This window comes from Idiotropiscis lumnitzeri, chromosome 12 (assembly GCF_059441095.1).
Source record: "Idiotropiscis lumnitzeri isolate Australia: NSW breed Sydney's pygmy pipehorse chromosome 12, RoL_Ilum_1.0, whole genome shotgun sequence".
NCBI lineage: Eukaryota > Metazoa > Chordata > Actinopteri > Syngnathiformes > Syngnathidae > Idiotropiscis > Idiotropiscis lumnitzeri.
The window spans coordinates 16,483,415-16,504,861 of NC_142402.1; the positions used below are offsets into that span (position 1 = coordinate 16,483,415).

General features: G+C 41.7%; 1 protein-coding gene and 1 long non-coding RNA gene across 3 annotated transcripts in view; one reads left to right on the forward strand and one right to left on the reverse strand.

The window, feature by feature from the left end:
* LOC148326201 (uncharacterized) overlaps nt 1–21,447 on the forward strand; it is a 57,685-nt gene that overhangs the window by 34,643 nt on the left and 1,595 nt on the right. The gene's annotated exons all lie outside the window — the stretch shown is intronic.
* The window catches only part of kcnn1a (potassium intermediate/small conductance calcium-activated channel, subfamily N, member 1a), a 49,886-nt gene that overhangs the window by 21,788 nt on the left and 6,651 nt on the right, over nt 1–21,447 (reverse strand). Inside the window, exons 2-4 of the mRNA XM_088312005.1 lie at nt 4,305–4,778; nt 2,138–2,233; nt 960–1,378 (exon numbers count right to left, since the gene is read on the reverse strand). Coding sequence (XP_088168131.1) covers nt 960–1,378; nt 2,138–2,233; nt 4,305–4,778 — 989 coding nt within the window. The remainder of the gene's footprint in view (nt 1–959; nt 1,379–2,137; nt 2,234–4,304; nt 4,779–21,447) is intronic.

Consider the following 21,447-nt stretch of genomic DNA (forward strand, 5'->3'; position numbering starts at 1 on the left):
ACTTGAGCCGAACTGTGACGTCAGTAACTCCTCACTCTCACAGGAGCTCAAACACCGTACGATCTTTGGGTTGCCACTTGAGATTTTAAACCCTCTATCAAGCATTCACAGGTTTGGAGGAACTCGGGTTGGGCGTGCGAGGGCAGGTGGTTAGTGAGCGGTGTGAACTCAGTGGGGTAGTTAAGAGGAGAGGTAAGGGAAAGGGAGCGGTGAGGCAGAAGCAGGCAAGGTGGGCTGCAGGAGTTCACCAAGCATCAAAAACCGGGGCATGTCTGGAAAAAAAGTGATAGCGAGCCTTCCTCTGAAGTGATGGTTAACTTTCTCAAACGCCGGCATAGTATCACATGGTTCTGACGAGCTCTCCAACCCCTCTCCTGCCCTACTGACTCCCCCTTCCCTCCAACTATGCAAAGATGACTTAAAAACATCAAAGCTGGCATGAACGTCTCATTTCCCTATGTAAATGCCAAATGAGGAAGGAATGAAAAGCTTTTCCTTCCTCCCTGCCTTTTTTTTTTTTTTTCCCATTTCAGAAACGTAACCGCCGCCCCGCCCCACCCCCTCTTGAGACAACTGTGCAGTTTGGGGCAGAAAACGGATTAGGGGATCCAGAGGGGCTGCTCTGCATTACCAAAACAAATCATTCAGCAAACAAATAATTAGACACTCATGAATTATGGACAAGCCATATAGCAATAAACACAAGGCGTGGGGAGTTGTGCAGCGATTGCTCAGCTAATGAATCGCGTGTGTGTTGGTTTTAAAACAGGCAGTGTCGTGAGCGGGACGCTTGCCCGCGTGTTAATCGGAACCATCCCGCACGTTCTGTGGGATTTAAGTGCAACTTGGTGATGGAAAACGAGGGAACGCCGAGAAGTGCGGGGCGCGGCAGGCCGAGTGAAGGAAAGTGTTTCAACTTGACCCGGAACGTTATCGTAGATTCGAAAGCTTGTGTTTACCTCTCGCAGACGCGTACAGTCCATGCAGCAATGATCCAGGACGATATACTGAACACTAGCAGAACAGTTCCCGGGCAGATGGTCATGAGCGTTTTCATGACAAAGCGTGTGTTGAAATTGATCTTGTTGAGGGCGCCGATGCTGCGGGACGACGCGTCGGTGAACAGCTTGCTGTGAAGTAACATGACCCTGCCGATCAGGTAGAGTCTCAGGAACATGGGGATGGAGAGGATGATGTCCACGTCGGCATCCGCCACGGATGGCGTGTACGTAAAAGCCAGGCGGGCCTTCCACGTGAAGACGTACTGGCCGGGGATGGGATGGATGGCACACACCAGCAACTCCAGCACGATAAAGAAGATCCGCTCGTACGTCATGGCTATCCTCCAGTCATCTGCACCGTTGTCGACCATAAACAGCTGAGAACGACAAGACAACAAGAGTTGTTTGAGGATTTTTGTACCTTGTTTTTAAACGAGAGAGAGAGAGAGAAAGAGAAAGCGAGAGAGTGAGAGAGAAAGCGAGAGAGAGAGAAAGAGGGAGAGAGAGAGAGAGAGAGAGAGAAAGTGAGAGAGAGAGAGAGAAAGCGAGAGACTGAGAGAGAAAGCGAGAGAGAGAGAAAGAGGGAGAGAGAGAGAGAGAGAGAGAGAAAGCGAGAGAGAGAGAGAGAAAGAGAGAGAGAGAGAGAGAGAGAAAGCGAGAGAGAGAGAGAGAAAGAGAAAGTGAGAGAGAGAGAGAGAAAGTGGGAGAGAGAGAGAGAGCGAGAGAAAGCGGGAGAGAGAGAAAGTGAGAGAGAGAGAGAGAGAAAGCGGGAGAGAGAGAGAGAGAGAGAGAGAAAGCGAGAGAGAGAGAGAGAGAGAGATGCAATACGCACGGCTGTGCGAAGCAATTGAGAGTGACATTTTCCGAACTTCACTGAGGAGTTCACGTCAGTGAAATTCCAATTAAATAATAGAGGGTTTCCTATATTTCATATTTCAACAGTCTACATCACTGGAGTCAAACTCAAGGCCCGGGGGCCAGATCTGGCCCCCCAACCTCATTCTATGTGCGTCAACTTCTTGTTTCTAGCAAATTTTCTTGACTTTTAACAACATTGAGATATGCAATATTGCATATAGTATATTGTATTACATCACAAACACATTAGTATTTTTTGTAGAATAATTTCAACTCACCTGGATTTCCCGTGCGTGGTACATTATTATAAGACCAAGCAGAATAACAGTGGAAAGGCTGATAAGGCATTTCAGTGCAAATGAATATGAAGATTCCTACAATGAGAGAGAAAAACAACACAATTACCCTTCGACGTGGTGCACCAACGTTGCAGTACAACCTTTAGTTGCATCATGCGTCAACTTGCAAAAGATAATTTCAGCTTTCCAAATAGTAGCGATAGACCCATATGCTTTTTACAGGGCCGATACCGATTATTAGTAGTCACAGAGGTCGATAACCGATATTTGAAGCGGATATCCATTTATTGAAAAAAAAGGGGTCAAATTTGATTTTCAACATGTGTAAGCTTTTTTTAGATTTTAGAAAACTTCTTTTTAAAAGTCGAACAAAAAGTGCACTAAGCTCCTATTCACAGCTGCATTTCTTATATTTCAATGAAAACAAACATCTCTTAAAAGGAACCAATCACATAGTGCTGTGGGTGGGCCAATCTGCTTCTGCACGCAGGGCCACGAGCACAGCAGAGAGCCAGCTTTTAATTTATCGGTCTATCACTACCAAATAGATATCTAATTATTCTGTTACATGTTGCCGCCTGACAACCGAGCCGCACGTGACAGTTCACTGAATAACAAACTCAAAACCCCGAGCATATTACGTGTTGAATCCCGGTCCCCTATAGATTTCAAAAAGTGAGAATGGAAACAAATGGCTCCATTACCGGCTCAGACAAGGAGAATAAATGCCCTTATATAAATGCACATACCTACAAGAGGCTCACAAAGTGGGCATGACGCCGCTCCAAGCCCACACACATGCACGACGCACACGACTTATCAGCTTAAAAGTCAAAGTGAGGCCAGATAATGGGCTTTACGCACAAACACCGCGGACAAGACGTCGCTAAACAATGAAGCTGCAGGTGTAGGTGCGGCCGGATATTATCCGCGGACGCCGTTTGCCACCATCTAAACTAGCAATTAATCAAAGCGCAGCGCTAACAGGGGGACTTTCCGTTTAATGGCAGGCGCAGAAAAGGCAAGGCTAGCATTAGCAGAGCCCCACCACGGAGAGCGTCACTGGTGATAAATAGACCAGCTGGACGCCAGAGTTGCCTCGTGTGTGTGTGTGTGTGTGTACGAGCAGGCACGTTAAGGGCCATAGATCTCGAAAATGAGAGAGTGCAGGAGACCGGTCCGCGCCGTTTGATAAATCTCTAAACAGCTGCCCAGCTACGACGGGGGCAGTGATGGCGCGGTTGTTATTACAATGAGGACACCCGACTGACGAGGAACGACAAAAACAACAAGTGGAAAAATCTCGTTCGGAATTGTCAGCGTAACGGCAATCCGCTCGTTATCGCGCTCCGTTCCTTCTGTGGTCTTGATTACAAAATGTATTTTTAGCGATCAACTATATTGCTTTGCCCTTCAGGTCGGCAGCATGTTCTCAAGACATCCCAACGTTTCAAATTGTTTTAAGAAGTCCCCGGTGAAATAACATTGAGTAAACCAATTAATCCACCTGCCAGAGGTTCAAGGAGTTTTCATTCCCTGAGCTCAGTGCCTCTTAATGTCTTTCTACCCGTCAGGTTTGGAGAAAAACCTTGTCTGGGATTTTTATCTGATGTGATGTGGCACATGCTACCGTACCTGACTGATGTGGGATTGGTGCAGGACATTTCCATTTTCAAATCACTGGGTAACTGTCTACTGAAAAATCTTAGGAATAAAAAAAAATAAAATCAATAATCGAGGCGGGTATGTTCTACTGCTAAATCATTCACTACCAGTAAAATGATTTTTTTTTTTTTTTTGGGCGTCTATACCCGTCAATGGCAGTGAATGAGTTAATAAGAAAGAAAAAAATCTTCACATTGTTACAAAGTGTACCAGTACCCAAAAAAATAGAATCACAAAGTTCTGGCGTATTTCATATCCAATGTGACGCAATACACTAAAAGCACAACAGTCGAAAGTTGTTAAAGGTTTAAAGCACGGGAAATAAATTATAAGTAAATTTCTAAAATGACTAGAGGTTTTCAAAACATTTTCATCATAAGTACGGAAAAAACATTTTTGATGATCGGCAAAATGACAAATATCGGCCCCCGATAATCGGTCTATCACTAGACAAGACTGTTTTCTTTGATGCGCAACCTACCTTCGTGTAAACCCCCCACGACAGTTCAGTCTCCGTCACCATGACAACGATCCCAAACATTCCAAAAATGAGCGCGTAGTCGCTAAGCCGCTTCCGCTTCTCAAACAGCGCCCTCCGGTGGCCGAGCTTGTAGCCGATGTCCCTGTTTTTCTTTTGGGGCGCCCTGCCTCCGCCGCGCCCGCTGCCCTCCCTGACCAAGCTCTCGTTTGACGCCTTGCTGGGGTCTTCGCCGCCATTCCCCTTGGACACCACCACCTCCAGGCCAGAGCTGTGCAGCGTCTGCAGGGGCTGCGTTTCCGAGTCAAGCTCCGCGAGGTTGCGGCGCGACGAGGACGCCAGACTGCCCACGAGTGGTCTCACCACGCCGCCATTGTACTTGCAGGTGTTCATGGCTATCTGAGGGAGTCGGCCGCTGCTCTCGGAGAGGGAGGGCTTGGATCCAGCATGGCTCAGCTTCTTCTTCTCTGTAGTGGCCTGTAGAGAGGACCGAGAGTTCAAATGTATGAAGAGAGAGATCACATAAGGAAGGGTACATCAAATATGTCTTTATTGGCCAAGTACTGGAGTTTTTTTGGTGATAAGGAACTATGCTGAAGTGAGTTGAGGAGTTTCATGAGATAAAAGTTGGGCTTTGGCGCCATCTTGTGGCGTATATGTGCCAAGGAATTATGTTGACGTGATTTAAGCATTTTATTTCTTCAAAAGTAGTGCTTTGTTGGCATTTCTCACGGTTTCGTGCTCCTTTTTAGGACTTGTGCATAAATTTACAATGTAAAAAGCGACATCAGCAATATAGATTGTGAAATAATTTAGTAATATTCATCAAATTGAATTGAATCATGCGAATGATGCCGAGTGACGTACGCAATTGTGCTTGCTAGCATGTTTGAAAATATTTGCAAATATATACTTTTTTTTTTTTTACTTGCTCCTTATGTTTTTATGCTATACATATTTTAGCCTTTTTTTTTTGTTTATGAATTTTTAAACATATTAGTGTAATGTAGGGAATTTTTTTATTCATTTATTTTTTAAACATGAGCAAGTCTGTCGCGCATATTTATTTCCATTCGAACATAATCCACATTGGCCATCGCACTCTTCCGTAAATTTCACCATTTTATTCAAACTCTTATTCAAAAAGTGGTAGCTGTTAAACAACAACAGTCAGTTTAGCGCCGCATTCCGGACGCTGGCTTGCGTGCTGGAACTACGAATGCATCAAAGTTGCTCTAAAATAAATAAATAATGAATGGACCTTAATGTATAAAAAAATAAAATAAAAAATAAAACGACTGTATATAACCAATAGTGGCGACTAAAGTGCAGAAAATTGAATCCTTGCGCCGCACAAATTTAGATATGAAAGATTGATGCTTTCCCCTGCTGAGCGGCGCAGCAGGCTGCTCGATCCACAGGAAGGGACCTTCTCAAATCAGGCACGATGCGGGATCCCGACGAGGATATCTGATCTTCCCATCTTTAGGAATATTTCGTAATTTGCCACTATAAAGCCCAGAAAAAAAAACACAGATAACAAGGCTCAGGTTTCATGTCTTCTCAAGTTCTGTAAATGAAAAAAAAAAAAAAAAATCAGGACTGCTTCTAAATGTGCTGGTGGGACTAAAGAAGGGAGACCCGAATGGAAATGCGCTAACGAACTCCGGTCGTGCGATGCTATCGTCGCCGGCATATTGTGAGAACACGACTGAAGGTTAAGGATAAGTGCAGCCCGTCGCGTTTCTAATCCCCTTTTCTGTATTAAATCGTTTTTTAATCCGTGCCATTAGGACCCTTGTAGACGGCGAAGACTCTAGGAAGTGAATTGGGGGGTTTTAATGAGGAGGAAATGGTAATGTAGTTTTTTATTTTATTTATTTATTTATTTATTTTTTGTGGGTGGTACCCTGTGAGTCTTGAGAAATGGATGCAAATTTTTTTTTTTTCATTTTTTAAATTTTTTTTTTTTTAACTGTATATTTAACTTATTTAATGCCAGCCATTTCCACAAAGGGAAACCCCTTAATTCCAGCGTTTTTCTGAATTTTTGCGAGACCAACAGAATATTGTGTTCTAATGCTATAAAAACGTGGAGCTATGATGCAAAAAAAAGACAAAAACGTATAAATACGTCTTTGGGAGGCGGAGACTACCTTTTTGAAAATGTACACGTATGTCTTGTGGATTGAATGAGTTAAGATGCAGTATTTTAGGTGGCCCATTGATCCCATTGGGTTGTCATGACAACGAGATCCCCCAAAGTGGTCATGGTACCCCCGCGTGACTCGTGCTGCGTCACTGGACCCCAGTTTAGCCATGTTTCCAAATTCCACTCACAGATAGAGTGATCTTAAAAAAAATAAATTAAAAAAACGTGGTAGTATATTGAGTAAAATCCCTCGTCCATCTGACACTGGCTTCTGATTGGTCATTTGCGATAATTGACGAAATGCACGTTCCTGGGCTCAAATGTACTGAGAAAAAAAAAACGAATCACATTCACTCACGTTCACTGAAAAGATTCGCTCAAGAACGACCAATACATTTTAAAACAATATCTCTGAATTCACTTCAGAAAAACATAGATTTCAGGCACGGAATTTGAAAGAAATATGTCAATTATCCCAACATTTCAATACACCCTTTAATAGCGCTAAAATTTGAATATCAGTTTCAAAAACACAAAGCAACACGATCGTCATTACCAAAGCTTGGCCTGCTTGACAAATCGAATTGATTTGGGGAAAATTAAACTGCCATACCATTTCCAATGAAATGGATTAGAGGAAGGCTCCATAAATCAATTTAGGCATAAATATTTAAAATGTCTTTGCGAGTGCATCAACTTGATTCATCGATGTACAGTCGCTCAGCCTGTCAGTCTTGTGAATGTGTAAGCATCACTTTCTCCTTTTGTTGTATGCCTGCAAGACGGTTTGGGGAGTCAAATGTGTCCGTCATAACACCTGGTGTATTTTTAGCCGCAGTCCAACTTTTTCTATTCTCCGCTGCGCTCGATATGTAAATGTGTGTCACATTGTTTTCGACTTTGACAGAAGGCCAGCTTTGAAGCAGACGCGACTGCTTTTGACAGAGGACCGTTTCTCGCCATCAATATCAAAGATTTCGACAGAGCCAAACGCTTGCTAACGTTTCACGCTAGCGGAATTGTTTTCTAGTTAAGACGCCATCCTCGAAGTCTTCACGCGACCCGATTTGACTGCTCTCCTATTTAATTTTTTTTTTTTTACTTTGCCCAGACAATGCTTTTGAGTTACTGCTTTGGAATATAAAATAGTGATAGACCGATTATCGGCTTTCGATTATCGGGGCCGATATTCGCCATTTTGCCGATTATCGGCATCGGCCTTTTTTTTTTTTTTAACTTTAAAGGCCGATAAATTAAACGCTGGTTTATTTTGGCTCGCTGTAGCAAACATCTCTCTCGTTCTCTCTGCTGTGCTCGTGGCCCTGCCTGCAGAAGCACATTGTCCCGCCCACAGCACCATCTGATTGGTTCCTTGTAGCAGCCAATCAGCAGTTAAGCTGCCTGTTTGCTTTTTCACCTCGAGTCACACGCACTACGGGAGAAAGAAGAAAATAAGGCTAACAGGCTTTCTTGAAATTTTAATTAAAAAAAAATATATATATATTGTAAATCAGTAAAGTTGTATAATAAAAATGTGCTTAGAGGCATTTAAACTAAGTCAAGTTTTGGAGTGTTTAGTTTTCAAAATTTTGACACCATTGTACCCCTTTTTTCAACAAATGAATATCGGCATCAAATATCGGTTATCGGCCTCCGTGATTGCAACTAATTAGTAAATATCGGTATCGGCCCTGGAAAAAGCATCAAATGGAGTGACTCACCATCGCTTCGCTCGCGTTATGTATACATTTTCATGCCGTAGTTGAAACGGCTCAATCACATCCAGATCAATTTTCATTCTAACGCCGACTCTTACAACTTAGCGTAAAACAAGAGCCATGCTCTTTGCCACTCGCTTGAAGGGAACGTAAATATGAACACGACGCCCACACGGAAATCAATGTTCCTATTAGTGTTTTGTGTAAATTCCTGATCGACATTGAGCCGATTGAGTGTGTAATATAGATCGCTGCGGGTCTCTTAGGGTCTCGCAGACTTGGGCTGGAAACTCCAAATTCCCAGATGGAAACATCTAAAGTGGGCTGCAATCAAATCAACCCAACCACGGCTTGCGTGTCAAGGTACCACCGTCCTGACATTTTTTTTTTGGCGAGTCGGAAACGAGTGAGAGTCCTCCACAGACACTGCTCCAAAAGCCCTCATATCACATTCCAAACCGCTAAACCGCTTCCACCACTTTTCACTTTCCCCCCGAAAGCCGCCTAAATGGGCAGCGGAAGGGCACCGCAGGCCGGCGTCGCCCTGTTGCCGCCACGGCCGAGACAGAGGAAGGTTGCCTGCCCGGCCGACCAATGGCTCAATTTCATTCTGAATGGCACGCAGAATCCAAGCCTCTATGAAATAGAGCCTCCTAATCAAATTGAAAAGCCTCAGTGCAGAACAGTTTAAATGAAGGCAACTCTCTGCCTCGCTCTTCTCTCTCGGCTTCGCTCCTGCCAGCTCAAATCTAAATAGAAAATCCTCATTGTTTAGTGATGTATGGGGTTACCGTGCTGCCATTTCCGAGGTTTATGCGCCCCGAAATGCGATGTGTTTGTGGCTGGGTGCTTGTGCGCGTACTGTTGGTAGGCGGTCAGGGCCAGCGAATCTTCCTCTGCAGGGCCATGCAGATAAAGCTGAAATCCTAACATCCTAGCCTTTTTTTTTTTCGGCTGCACTGCTAAAACTGTATGTTGATGTTTGATTGATTTTATGTCTTTTTTTTTTTTTTTTTGTCCAATCAGATTACAGCCACTGTGTTCAACTATGCCAGTTTGTCCAGGGAATTAGGAATTAGTTTGCTATTCCATGTAACTCAAAGACCAAATTCAAAGTCTACGTCTCGTAAATGTGACACGCCGCTGAGAAGCGGCGCTAAATTTGAATTATTAAATGGCCAAGCATATCAAATGAGGCTTCAAAATTGTGAAATATTATGCTTTCGTAACTGTTGCTATTTTTACAGTCATCCCTTGCAGGATTATTATAGTTTGGGAAATTTGATTATAGTTTGTTTTAGTTAGTTTCTAAACGTAAAATATAGTTTAAGTTATTTTGCGTTTTATTTCAATTTTTTTTCATCATTTTAATTTTTATTTCCGTAAACCATAGTTTAAGTTATTAGTTTTATTTTTATTATTTTTTTATTATTTTAATTTTTATTTCATTTCATTATCAAAAATGTTTTTTCAACTTTAGTCTTCGTTATTTCGTTAGGTTTCGTTAACAAAAATAACTTGCGATTGCGGGATTTACGTTTTGCATGTTCACTGCATTGCCGATATATTTATTTATTTATTTTTCTTCTGTTTTTAATATACACATGGCCTAGCACTCCATTATCACCCCTCATACTGTTATGCAAATTAAAAGGCCTGTGCATCAGAACCCGGACCAAACCCATGATCACACTTATAAAACGGTATAACTCGTCCTTGGCACTGAATGTTTTGTTTCTAGTGAACTTTCCAAGTTTTCTTGGTGCATTTCACGAGTTAATCGGTGGAAGTTTTCAGGTTAGTCCCACTGAACGCCCAGCGACCAAATGACACCGCCCGCAACTGGCACATAAAATATGTGTGATAACCGAGCCTCACCTAGGCTTGGGCTTCCATGAAATATTGATGCAGAAACAAAAGCGGCAGGATTGTTAGAGAACATTCATGCGCCCGTGCGAGTGTACTTGATAATATCCATTAGCATGCGATGTGGTTGACATGAAAGGATCATCCGGAAAAGAGAAGGAGCATCGCACTTCGATTGAGATCAAGCAGTGAAAGGGAGGCGAAAGAAAAAAGGGGGGCTCAATAACAAAGCAGGAACACGGCTCTCTGCGGATATCTTTGCCCGGCGGGGGCAACGCTGTCCACTTTGTCCCCGCACGCTGGATGCTGCCACATTTGTGTGACAGGCCAGCAGGCGCCGCGGCCGATATGTCCATCCCCAACCAGCATGTGGATCATTACTCGTCGCTGGTGGGAACAGAGGGAAAACTGCAAAGTGTGAAGGCGCATATTCATGATGGGAATCTTCCTGAGCGCTGAGCTGATGGAAAACGACAAGCTCGTGAAAATATATGCTTCGGATGAATGTTGCTACTAAAAAATGTTTGGTTTTTTGTTGGTTTTTTTCATTGTAAGACCCGCCATAAAATTAGAGACATGTTTTTCACTGGGCACTATTGATATTGAATAATTATTTGTCATTTGGATTACTGTAAATTCTGGACTATAAGGTGGGAAAAAAAAATAATTAAATTAAATAAAAAATAAATTAAAAAATAAATTAAAAATAAATTAAAAATAAATAAATTAAAATAAAATAAAAAATTGAAAAAAATGTGTTGTGTACTGCATGTCCAGAACAATTTTGTACTGTGAATGCACATAAGGGAACAGGAAGAGATTGTTAAAACAGTGCCTTTTAACACGTCAACAACTTTGCTAATATTTCTATTTATTAATACTTAATACACGGATCAATCAATCAATTAATCCATCAATCTGATCTCATGCCTGTTTCACACCAAGCTGAGCATTACAATATTAATACTGAAATACAATCATAAATCATATGCCGACCCAGCCTCTCAAACTTAATTATTTTGCTTTCTTGATTTTCAATTAGAAATTAAAAAATTGCTAAAAACAAGTGAAATCCTCTGCAGGGGAAAAAAAAAAAAATAAAGGACAAAGGCACACGCCTTTGGGAACGTCTTGTCAGGACTAATAACACGTTGTGCTCGACAGAGACTCGATGCTCTGATAATTAGCTTCCCAAAAAGGTTATTGCACATGTGCGAGTGCGACTTAAAAAGTAGGTCCTGTTAAGAATGGGGCTTCAAGTGATTGGGGGTGGGAGGGGGGGGGGGGACACACATGCGCTTTTCCTCTGGGACACCCACCACCTCATTAGGAACAATTTCAATTTCCTGCAAATTACAGGGGGGGGGGGTGTCATTAGAAACTTCATTTGGAGATTGGGGACATAAAAGGTGAAGTGTGCGCGATAAAATGATGTGCTAATTATGACGCCGTCGTCCGATCCACGTCATGCTTTGCCTTATAGTCACATAAAATGTGTGTCAGAAAAATTGTATTTATGGGGTGTGTAAACCATAAAAAAAGGTGTTCATTGTGCAATTATTATTTTTTTCTTGCACATGCCCAAAAGACACGTAAACCACTCCACAAACAATAAAGACTCGGCATTAACGACACAAAGGTTAAGTGCTTACCATTTAGTTCACCATTAATTGAAAATCTCCCCAAAAATTGAGATGGACAAATATATGCATAAAAATAAATGAATAAATACTGACGTCTGACGAAAATAAACACGATCATGCAGCCCGATAACAGCTGGTCGCTAACTTGCGCTCACAACAGCCAAATCCACACTCAAATTCACCGACACCCACATCGCTCACCAGGCCAAGCCTTACGTTTTAAAGCCACATACACTCAAAGTCACAAATATGATCGCGTGGAACTTGAGGATAGCGACAACGAACGACAAAAATACAAGGACATCATCACATGGACATTTTGTTGTTTAATCATGCCAAATCGAGTTTTATTTCATTACTCGATTAATTGAAGGGCCAATTGGTAGAATAATCAACCCCCCAAAATAGCTGCAGCCCTGCTCTATACTGCATCGAATGCTCATCTATGTCTTTCTGCTTATTCCGCTATCACTGGCAGATATTCCTTAGATTTGCTTTTCACGTACCCGCATCGGATCAAGGCCAGATTCCAATCTCCGATTTCATATCAGAAGAAATAAGAAAAGGCTCACTTTAATCATATCGTATAAATCTCTCCTAATCGGAACTTAGCTCATTCACTGCCATTGACGTGTATAGACGTCAATTTAATTGGGCCGGCAGTGAATGAGTTAAAACAAAAGTGGGCGACGCCCACATCAGGGCCACTTGAAGTAAACTAGTTTACACTTGAAACTTCTTCAATGACAAAATATTTTTTTCAGGCCATGTGGTGTTTCTGTTGAGACAGCATATTTTACAGGCGTCATTAACATATCTCCAAGAGGTTCAGATATTAATTGGGGGGAAAACTTGACCCGCTCCTTGTGAAGAATTTAAAAAATTCAAAAGATAAATACAATTAAGAATACTTTCCCCACAAAGGAACTCGGTACTCAAATACGGAGGAATAAATAAGCAAATCTGCAATAAAGCTTTGTGAGTTTGGAATCCAGACGACTGAAACGTGTTCATTAGTTGACTGCTCCCCTGGGAGCTGTTTGACATCCCGGTGGCCACAGATTATCGCCCTCGAGTGCTACGTAGTTATTCCCAAACAAGATGACAATATGCGTACACAATCGCCAACTTGTGTCACGTTTATTGTTAAGGGACTCAAAGTCATTCGAGAGAAAAGTCAGGCAGAGGCATTCCCCCCCCCCCCCCCCCCCCACCAAGGGAAAACGCATCAATAGCATAGAGAGAAGCCAGGACAACCTATAGCACAGAACGGATCAATAGCACGACAAACTCAGTAAAGATTGACTTGAGAGTTGCCTGGATACGTCCTGCTTGAGATTTATGACGAGGACGCCACGAGCTGGAGAACGTGGGTTGAGTCAGGAAGAGAAAGTCAAAGGCAGTGAATCCTCCTTAGATCTCACGATAGAATTATGTATATTATAGTGATAAACTAAATTATTTGGCATTTTGCCGATTAACGGCATCTGTGTTGTTTTTTTTTTAACTTTTAAGGCAGATAAATTAAAAGATGGTTTATTTTGGCAATGCTGTGCTGGTGGCCCTGCCTGCAGAAGCAGATTGGCCCGCGAAATCGAAAACTATTTGCCCTCGTAAACTTTCAAGAGATGTTTGTTTTCATTGAACCATAAGACATGCAGCTGAGTCTGCGAGATCCGTGCACGTTTTGTTCGATTTTTAATTCGACGTAGTCTAATCGCTAAAAAAAAAAGACAAAAAAAAAAAAGAAAAAAGCTTAAATGTGTAGTAAATTAAATAAAATAAACATTTGCGTAAAGGCATTTAAACTAAGTGGAGTTTTTATCGTTCAAAATTTTACCCTTTTTTCAACAAATGAAGATCGCTTCAAATATCGGTTATCGGCCTCCATGGCTACTAATAATCGGTATCGGGCCTGGAAAAAGCATATCGGTTTATCACTAATATATTACCACTATCGTGTTTCCATTGTGACTCAAAATGCATTTGTTCAATAATAAGTGAAAACCAAAAAAAAAAAAAAAAAAGCACTTTTTTTTTTTCAGTTTAAAGGCTAATTTTTGGTTCATGACATCAAATGTCATCAAATTTTATTCAAATATCCTTCAAACTCAAGGCTTTTGCCTGCGACATATTGCAACTCTTCACAAAGAGTCACGGGAATCAGTTAGGTAATTTCTAAACAAAAAAAAAATGGATCTTTGACGTCATTAGCCGTCAATGGCAGTAAATGATTTAATGAGCTATTTTACATTCAACACTCCGACGGGAAAATTAGTGAAGGCGTGACAAGACGAAATGAGCCGATATCCGTTTTCATTGCGAACTCTCGCCACGCATAACGTCTGCTGCAGCCATCTTGCGTGCAGTCAAGCTAATTCAATATTCTTATCTCTCCCGAGCCTGCCTCTTTTCTTCGGCTCCAGTCAAACACAGGCCAGCGGCACGCACACGTGGCCGTTTTGTACTTGACAGCCCTGGAAGTAATCTCTGAGCTAGTTGAACCCCAAATCAGACGCCACACACTTTCCAACAGTCAGCCGCCCGCTTTCTTTCACGGCCATCTATACATCTCACATGATAAAAGTTCCGAAAATTGTCCTAATGGCCTCAAGCTACAGTTTCCCCAGCAGGACTTTTTTTTTTTTTTTTTTTTGTTATGGAGAGCCGCATTTGCCTAATGCCCCTTGGGCTCTTTAGTGTAAATTGCTTTTATGTAAAAGACAAGATGCTGAAAATGGACTGAAAAAAAAACGGATGGGTGGCAGCTTTGTTTGTGAAAGGGTTAAAGATAAAATGCCTGTGACAAAGAGGGAAGTGCACGGAGTAGAGGCCTATTAAGGGGTTAACAGTCGGTGGGAGGCTGATAATGGAGGCTCCAGCAGCTGTATGGGAACCACAGCACGCAGAGAGACAAACGCCATAGAAACCAGTGAGGCGTGCAGAGGCACAAGCAGACAAATAGAGAGGAACACGACCTCATGCCAGTGTCGCGTGAAACGCCTCACAATATACAAGGAAATGAGATCAAACATTTTTTTCAGACGTCGCGTCGTCGTTTCGAAGAATATCCTCATACTCTCAAGTGCTGCCAGGATGGCCGAGTGGTCTAAGGCGCCACGTTCAGGACCCAGTCTCCCCAGGAGGCCTGGGTTCGAATCTCGAATTTCCCCATTGTGGGACTAATAAAGGGCAAATTATTATTATTATTATTAGTGTAATTATTCTCCCATTTCAGTCATTCACAGACTAGATTGTCTTTCGCGTTCAATCAAAATGACGTTTGCAAATATCGGGTTTTACTTTGGGAAAAAAAAAATGACCAAACCAGTAACGGAATCAGTTTCTAAAAGGTTGGTGACGAGAGAGATTAATTGTTTTTTTTTTTAGCTGTTATTTATTTTTACCAAATCAACAGAAACAACAATTGTCTAATAAACAGTAAATGGTGAAAATTGGTTTTGCAACACACTTCAATGCCTCCGATTTTTCAATTCATCGATGGAATTCGATTAATCGAGCAATCATAAAAACGATTATTGTAAAAATATTGTATCGTGAGAGCATGATGAGTGACAAAGTTGACTAATCAGTTCGATCGAGTAAGAGGTTAAATATTAAAATCCAACTCAGTGATTTAAAAAAAAAAATAAAATAAAATATATATATATATATATATTTTTTTTAATTTTTTTATTTTTTATTTCTCTCTCTTTGGCCAAAATTGGAAACAATTATAGATCATTCTGGATTTAAAATGACAGAGATGGGCATCGTCAGTTCGTCACTAAAGTTCCCGTCAGTATTTAAGGCCAACACACGTGGCCCAGTCCGTCCCTCGTGGATGACGAGCCAATCAATGTTGAGAACATAATTTCCACATCGCACGCAGACGCACAGTGAGGTGATCGGCGAAATTAAAAAAAAAAAAAAAAGAAAAACATGGGACACATCAATGCAGTCTGTGAAACGAGAAGGCATCCATTTAAAAAAAAATATTTAACTGTGTGGCAAGTGTGCTTTATCCACGTTTGTTCAGCTAGGGAGTCGTTCTTATTTATTTATTTATTTATTTTTTAATGAATTAAAACCGTTTCATTCAGCTTGTGTTTGTGAAGCCTGCGTGTGTTGGAAAGGAGCCACTCCGGTTGGCAAGAGACGAGCGCACCCATTGACGCACACTGTTTTGCATATTTAAACACACATATAGTTCACAAGCCTCTGATCAGTGACCTGGGGTGGGGGGGAGAATGGGGGGGGGTTGTTTAGCCCGCTTTCCAATTGAATCAGCACAAACGCAACTCGCTAGTTCCTCACAAGCGAATGTGGATCAACATTATTCGCCGTGAATATTTAACAATGGCCGGGGGAGGATGTGATTGAGTTTTACAAGGCGATAGTTGAGTATCATATTCTCTAAATGAAGTCGTGCGGCAGCTCAGGGGACGTGCAGTCAAACTTTGACCTCAGGGTGTTAAAAAAAAAAAAAAAAAAAAATGATGATGAAAGAAAGCGTCTCCAATAAACGCCTCGGCAGAAAAGGAGCTAACACGATTGCGCAATAGCAGGAGAAGAGAAGCTTTTCCGAATTTGTGCGTCTTCCCGGCCTGGCAGGCTGCAAGCGGAATATGCGTCGATCCATGCGAGCAAAATAGGATGAAACAAAACATTGCTGCATGCGCTGCGCACTCCCACAGATCGCAAACATTCACAAATAACCGGCAGACAATCTCGAAATGATTCAATGAGCCCTCGCGCGGCGGCAACATCAAGAAATAAACGCACGCATGCACCTGCACGTTGACACATGTGCGCGCACGAAGCAATCAATGTGCAGCTGAATCTCCCCAGGTTCCACCTTTGCATCACGGTGAGTGACGAAGATCTGCTTACAGCTGCATAACTCACACACGCCGAGTCTTTTGTGTTGTGATCATGCCTTAATGTCGGAACAACCTCGGATCAATAAGCTAATTAGCCATAAAGCATATGCACTTTGGTGATACATTATATGGCTGGCATCCCTTGACCAGCATCTCTCAGGAATTACCATTTTAATGAGCCACGGCTATTTATTAACTCATTCACTGGCAGCCAAGTATAAAAAAAAAAAGGATTTTTGACGTCTTTAGCCGTCAATGGCAGTCAATGCTCCATCAAGTGAATTCTGATATTTATTTCAAAATAATTTGGACGTTTAGATAATTGCTGGAAATCTGCAAGCTATGTAATGGAAAATATAGCATTAAACAGTTTTTCACCATTTTGCTGATTTTGTGGGCGTGGCTAATACGGTGACCTGTGACGCATTCCGACTCAGGCATAATCACGAAAATTTTAGCGTCTTCATTCCCATCTCGGTGCGGCCATTTTGTCACTTGCTGTCGACTGTAAATGACATCACAGTGCCCAAGGGCTCGGGTAACGACCAATCACGGATCACCTGCTTTCTGAGTGTGGTCATGTGACGTTCGGAGCTTTTCTGAAAAATGATCGTGACTTTTTGTCCATTCTGAGATTTTAATTTTTTTATTTTTCAGTTGACAAGCAAGTGACAAAATGGCCGCCATGAGATGGACAACATTGAATGAATTTTTCTCGTTTATTCATATTCCACAAATATATTGTGACCATATTTAGACTATTTGAGACGCATTGAACATATTGTTAACAAAATGTTTTGTCTTGACTTCACCTTTATGCGCACATATTTTAGCTGCTCGAGCATGTTATGCTAGCTGTTAGCATCCATTTTGCCAGGTTGTAGAATCGGTACTGGTATTTTATTGGCAGGTGTCTGTTGAGCGGAGCATGCATTTAGCACATGTAGTTTAAATTCATTTTGAAGAGTGATCGACCGATTATCGGCCGGGCTGATTATCGGGGCCGATATTTGGCATTTTTTTCCGTCTTTCAACCATTCAAATGTGCCGTATTCTCTGCGGTGTGTCAAATTTACCAGACATTTATTTTTCCTTCACCGGGACTTAGTACAAAGAGGCCCTGCTGCTCACAAAAAACAAATCATGTAAATAAATATGGACATTCACTGCCGTTGTAAACCCGAGGTCCAAATTTCGCCGCAAAAGAAAAACACGCACCACGCTCCGACTCCCGTCTGTGAGTAAGCAGCGAAGCTTATGTCGGCTGAGGAAACCCCGAACGCGCTTTCTTTCCACTCTTTGTATTCAACTGGACTGCAAGTAATTCAATCCGCCTCTCCTTGTGCCGGCTCACTCAAATGAAACACAAAGCGAGTGGAGCACCATTAGAACACAGGCCGTCATATCGTTCTTTTGTGTGTGTGTGGGGGTGGGGGGCAACGTTGTGCTCGCGAGGAACGAGAAATGACTTGTAAACCCGAGAAAAAAAAAAAAAAAAAAACGTAAACGCTTGACCAAACTCTCTCTACCCCCTCACGAGAGAGTGGCTGCTGCACAACACCAGGCTGCTTTCGCCATAGCAACGCACATGGTAACACATCTATTTCAGAGCGTAGCACTTAAACACAGACTAAAAAAAAAAAAAAAATACCCATCAATTATTAAAAGAGCTTCATGTTCATGCTGACTGCGTGTGTGTTGCCAGCTGCCGCCGAAAACTGAGAGCCACACACGACACAGCTCCCTCTTTTCATACAATTGTTATCAGTTATCTCCAGCGGGCCTCGCCGCATACAGAGGATGTGAACTCGGTTCTACCCCTCGCCTGACATTTGATTGTTCGGCGCCGTGTGTTTACTTTCAAGGTGTTGGCTGTCCTTGCACGAACGCAAACGTCAGTGGAAACACGGGCGGGCGTCTAATGGGAGAAAAACAAAAGCGAGGACCTGTAACAACAGAGCGGCACGATAGAGAAAGTCCTAATCAACGGGAGGTTTACCGAGGTGTTCGTTTTCGAGGCGACAATGGTGTGTTCCCACGTCAAGCGTTATTTTAAAGCTGCTTTTACAAATAAGCGGAGAGTTTTTTTTCCATGCTGGCTGGGAACAGCTCTGACGTTATGTGTGTGACTTTGGAACGCGACAGACCTGTTGCACCCTTTATAGACTCGGGATCGGGAGCTATTTTTTTCTAGGAGTGGTGAAAATTCTAAATTTGATTTGCCAGGTATTCAGTGAAGCAACATTGCATGTTGGTTTACATGAGATTTTATAAAAATAAAAATTCAGCCACCAGCCTGAAACAGCAAAATAGATGTACACTACATTGCTTTTTTACAAAAATTCGTAACTGCTAGGGTTGCAAAAAAATAAAATAAATAACAATCACAGTATTTCTGAACTATAAGACACACCTGCATATAAATTGCAGCAACTCCCTTCTAGAAAAGAAATCCACATAAAAGCCGCACCAGGCTATAAGCCGCAGTTTTCTATGTTGAAAAAAATTAATTGCATGTACAGAATGATTTTGTACTGTGAATGCGCATAAAGGTAAACAAACAGATCGTTAAAACAGTGCCTTTCAGTACGGCAAGAATTTTGCAAATTAAAACAGAACAGACCCATAAGAATTTTTTTTTACATTTATTTTGCGTATTTTCTGAACCTTAGAGCGCCCCTAGTGGTGAAAAAAAAATCCACAGAAAAGCCGCACCGTTATATTAGCTGCATGGTTCAAAATCTAGGAAAAAGTAGCGGCTTATAGTCCGCAAAATACGGTAAGCTATATCACACACGAGGATTTGATGTTCGTCCTTTTTCAAACTGATTCAGTTCATGGTTCAGTCATTCTGAAGTAAAAACAGATGTCTAAAAAAATGATAATAACATGAATCAAAGAACAATTACCGTCGAGAGGCTGAAATCAGAGGATTTGGGCAATTTTCGCAATAGTTGCAAGATTGTTAAAATAGTTTTCGATTAATCGGCGTCGGTTAACCGATTTATTTGATCACTTCTACATCGTCTCCAATTGCGCCGTAACTTTTTGAATCAAATGGTAACGCCACAGAATCAAACCAAATCAAGATGTGAATCCAATCGTCTTTTATCGGAGCGATGCACACCCCTATTAAGACTCATTAACTGCCATTGACGGATATCGAAGCCAAAAAGTACTTTTTTTTTTCGTGGATTTTTTTTCCCGTCTTTTTGGGATTCTGTGTACTTTTTCTATGTTTTTGTGTAAGCAGGCGTACACGAAAAAAAAAAAAAAAGTGAGCTGATTTTGATTAACTTTAGTGGACTGCTAAACAATCACCCAAAGAACAATCCATTACATTTTGGAGACATTCCAGAATGTTTTGTCTGCTTGCAGGATTACACAAATACTCATTCACTTACTTCCACGAGACTTGGTAGAGACACACTCATTACACTTTGGTGCAGATCCAGTTAAAGGTGCTGATTCAGGTTTTTTTTTTTATTTCTGCACCTAGTTTTGCTTAATTACTCAAGTTATTTTATTTATTTGGGTTTACATTTACAGGTGAGGAGCGTTGACTCAACTGATGCAAAATGATGATGTCGTAACTGGATTCAAAGCATTTCCGTTCATTTTAGTGGCAAATGATGATCTGCGTGTTTTCAGATAAGAGCATGTTCACTGAACAAATTCAACTCGTATCTCAAGGCCTATGGGAACAAAAATGATAAATAATTTTTGCATGTTCATTTTTTTGTGTTTTCAACCTTCACAGTTAACAATTCCCGTATCCCAAAATGACTGATGATCATTTTCTTCCTAAAAGCAAGACTTAAATCTAGATATGAACAAATCCAACAGTATTGCTAGAATGTCCCTGCAGGGGATATCACCATAGCAGTAAGTGGCAGGCATTAGAGTACTTACACAGCCGATCACAATGGACGCAGTAATGCATCTTTCAAAGCACAATGTTATTGAGGCAGGACACAATACCGCGCTACCCCCCGCCGCTTCAGTGGGCTCGCTATTAAGTTTCAGGGTGTGCTGCGGGATACTGTAATCGTATACACTTTATCAGGCTTGTTCTGTGTTTTTGCTTATGGGATTTCAAATAGGGGCTTGGGGGGGAGGGGAGGGGGCGGGTGTGGGCTCATTAAGAGGAGGTCGCTAAGATGTAACCACGACCCCCCCCCCCCCCAAATATAGATAAGCGTGTCATATCGGAATACTTGGCGGTGGAAAAAGTCTCGTAATGGGAGGTTTCCATTGCCGGGTTACGCGATAGTTGGGCAATCACGGTGCAAAGACGACGAGAGTGTGGTGTTTGGATTACTGCTGGAAAAAGCAGAAAGGGTGTTCGCATTTTGATTTACAGAAGTGCGTCTCAATTATTTTGTTACACCACCCCCAAGCAAGAAACAAACTCTGTTTTTTGGGACTTGTATAGGAAAAGTTTCAAATAAATTTTTGAAGCGTGTGCAAAATTTGGTGAGTTTTCGTTTGTATTTAGGCCCTCAAAAATGTAATTCATCACAAATACTAATATCGATAACAGAAACAATATGGCGCTCGCATTCAAATAAAAACTCCCAACAGTTTTGGTCGATTTTTTGGGGGGGGGATTATTTGACCATTTCTGCCACTTGAAAAAAAAAATCATGTTCTAATGTTAGATTACCACTAAAATGGAAGGCTTCTCACTGTGATTGGCTGCAGCCCACCCTAACGACAATCAAAAATGGATAAATGAAATGTGATTCTCATGACTAAACTTTAAAATGAGAACCGCTCTCTGTGCTAAGCACCATAAAAGCCAAACAATCATATTTTGGTTTAATGTGCAATTGTACAGCTTGGCTGGTTTCCCCCTTCAGTACAATTTTGCCGGTTATGCTC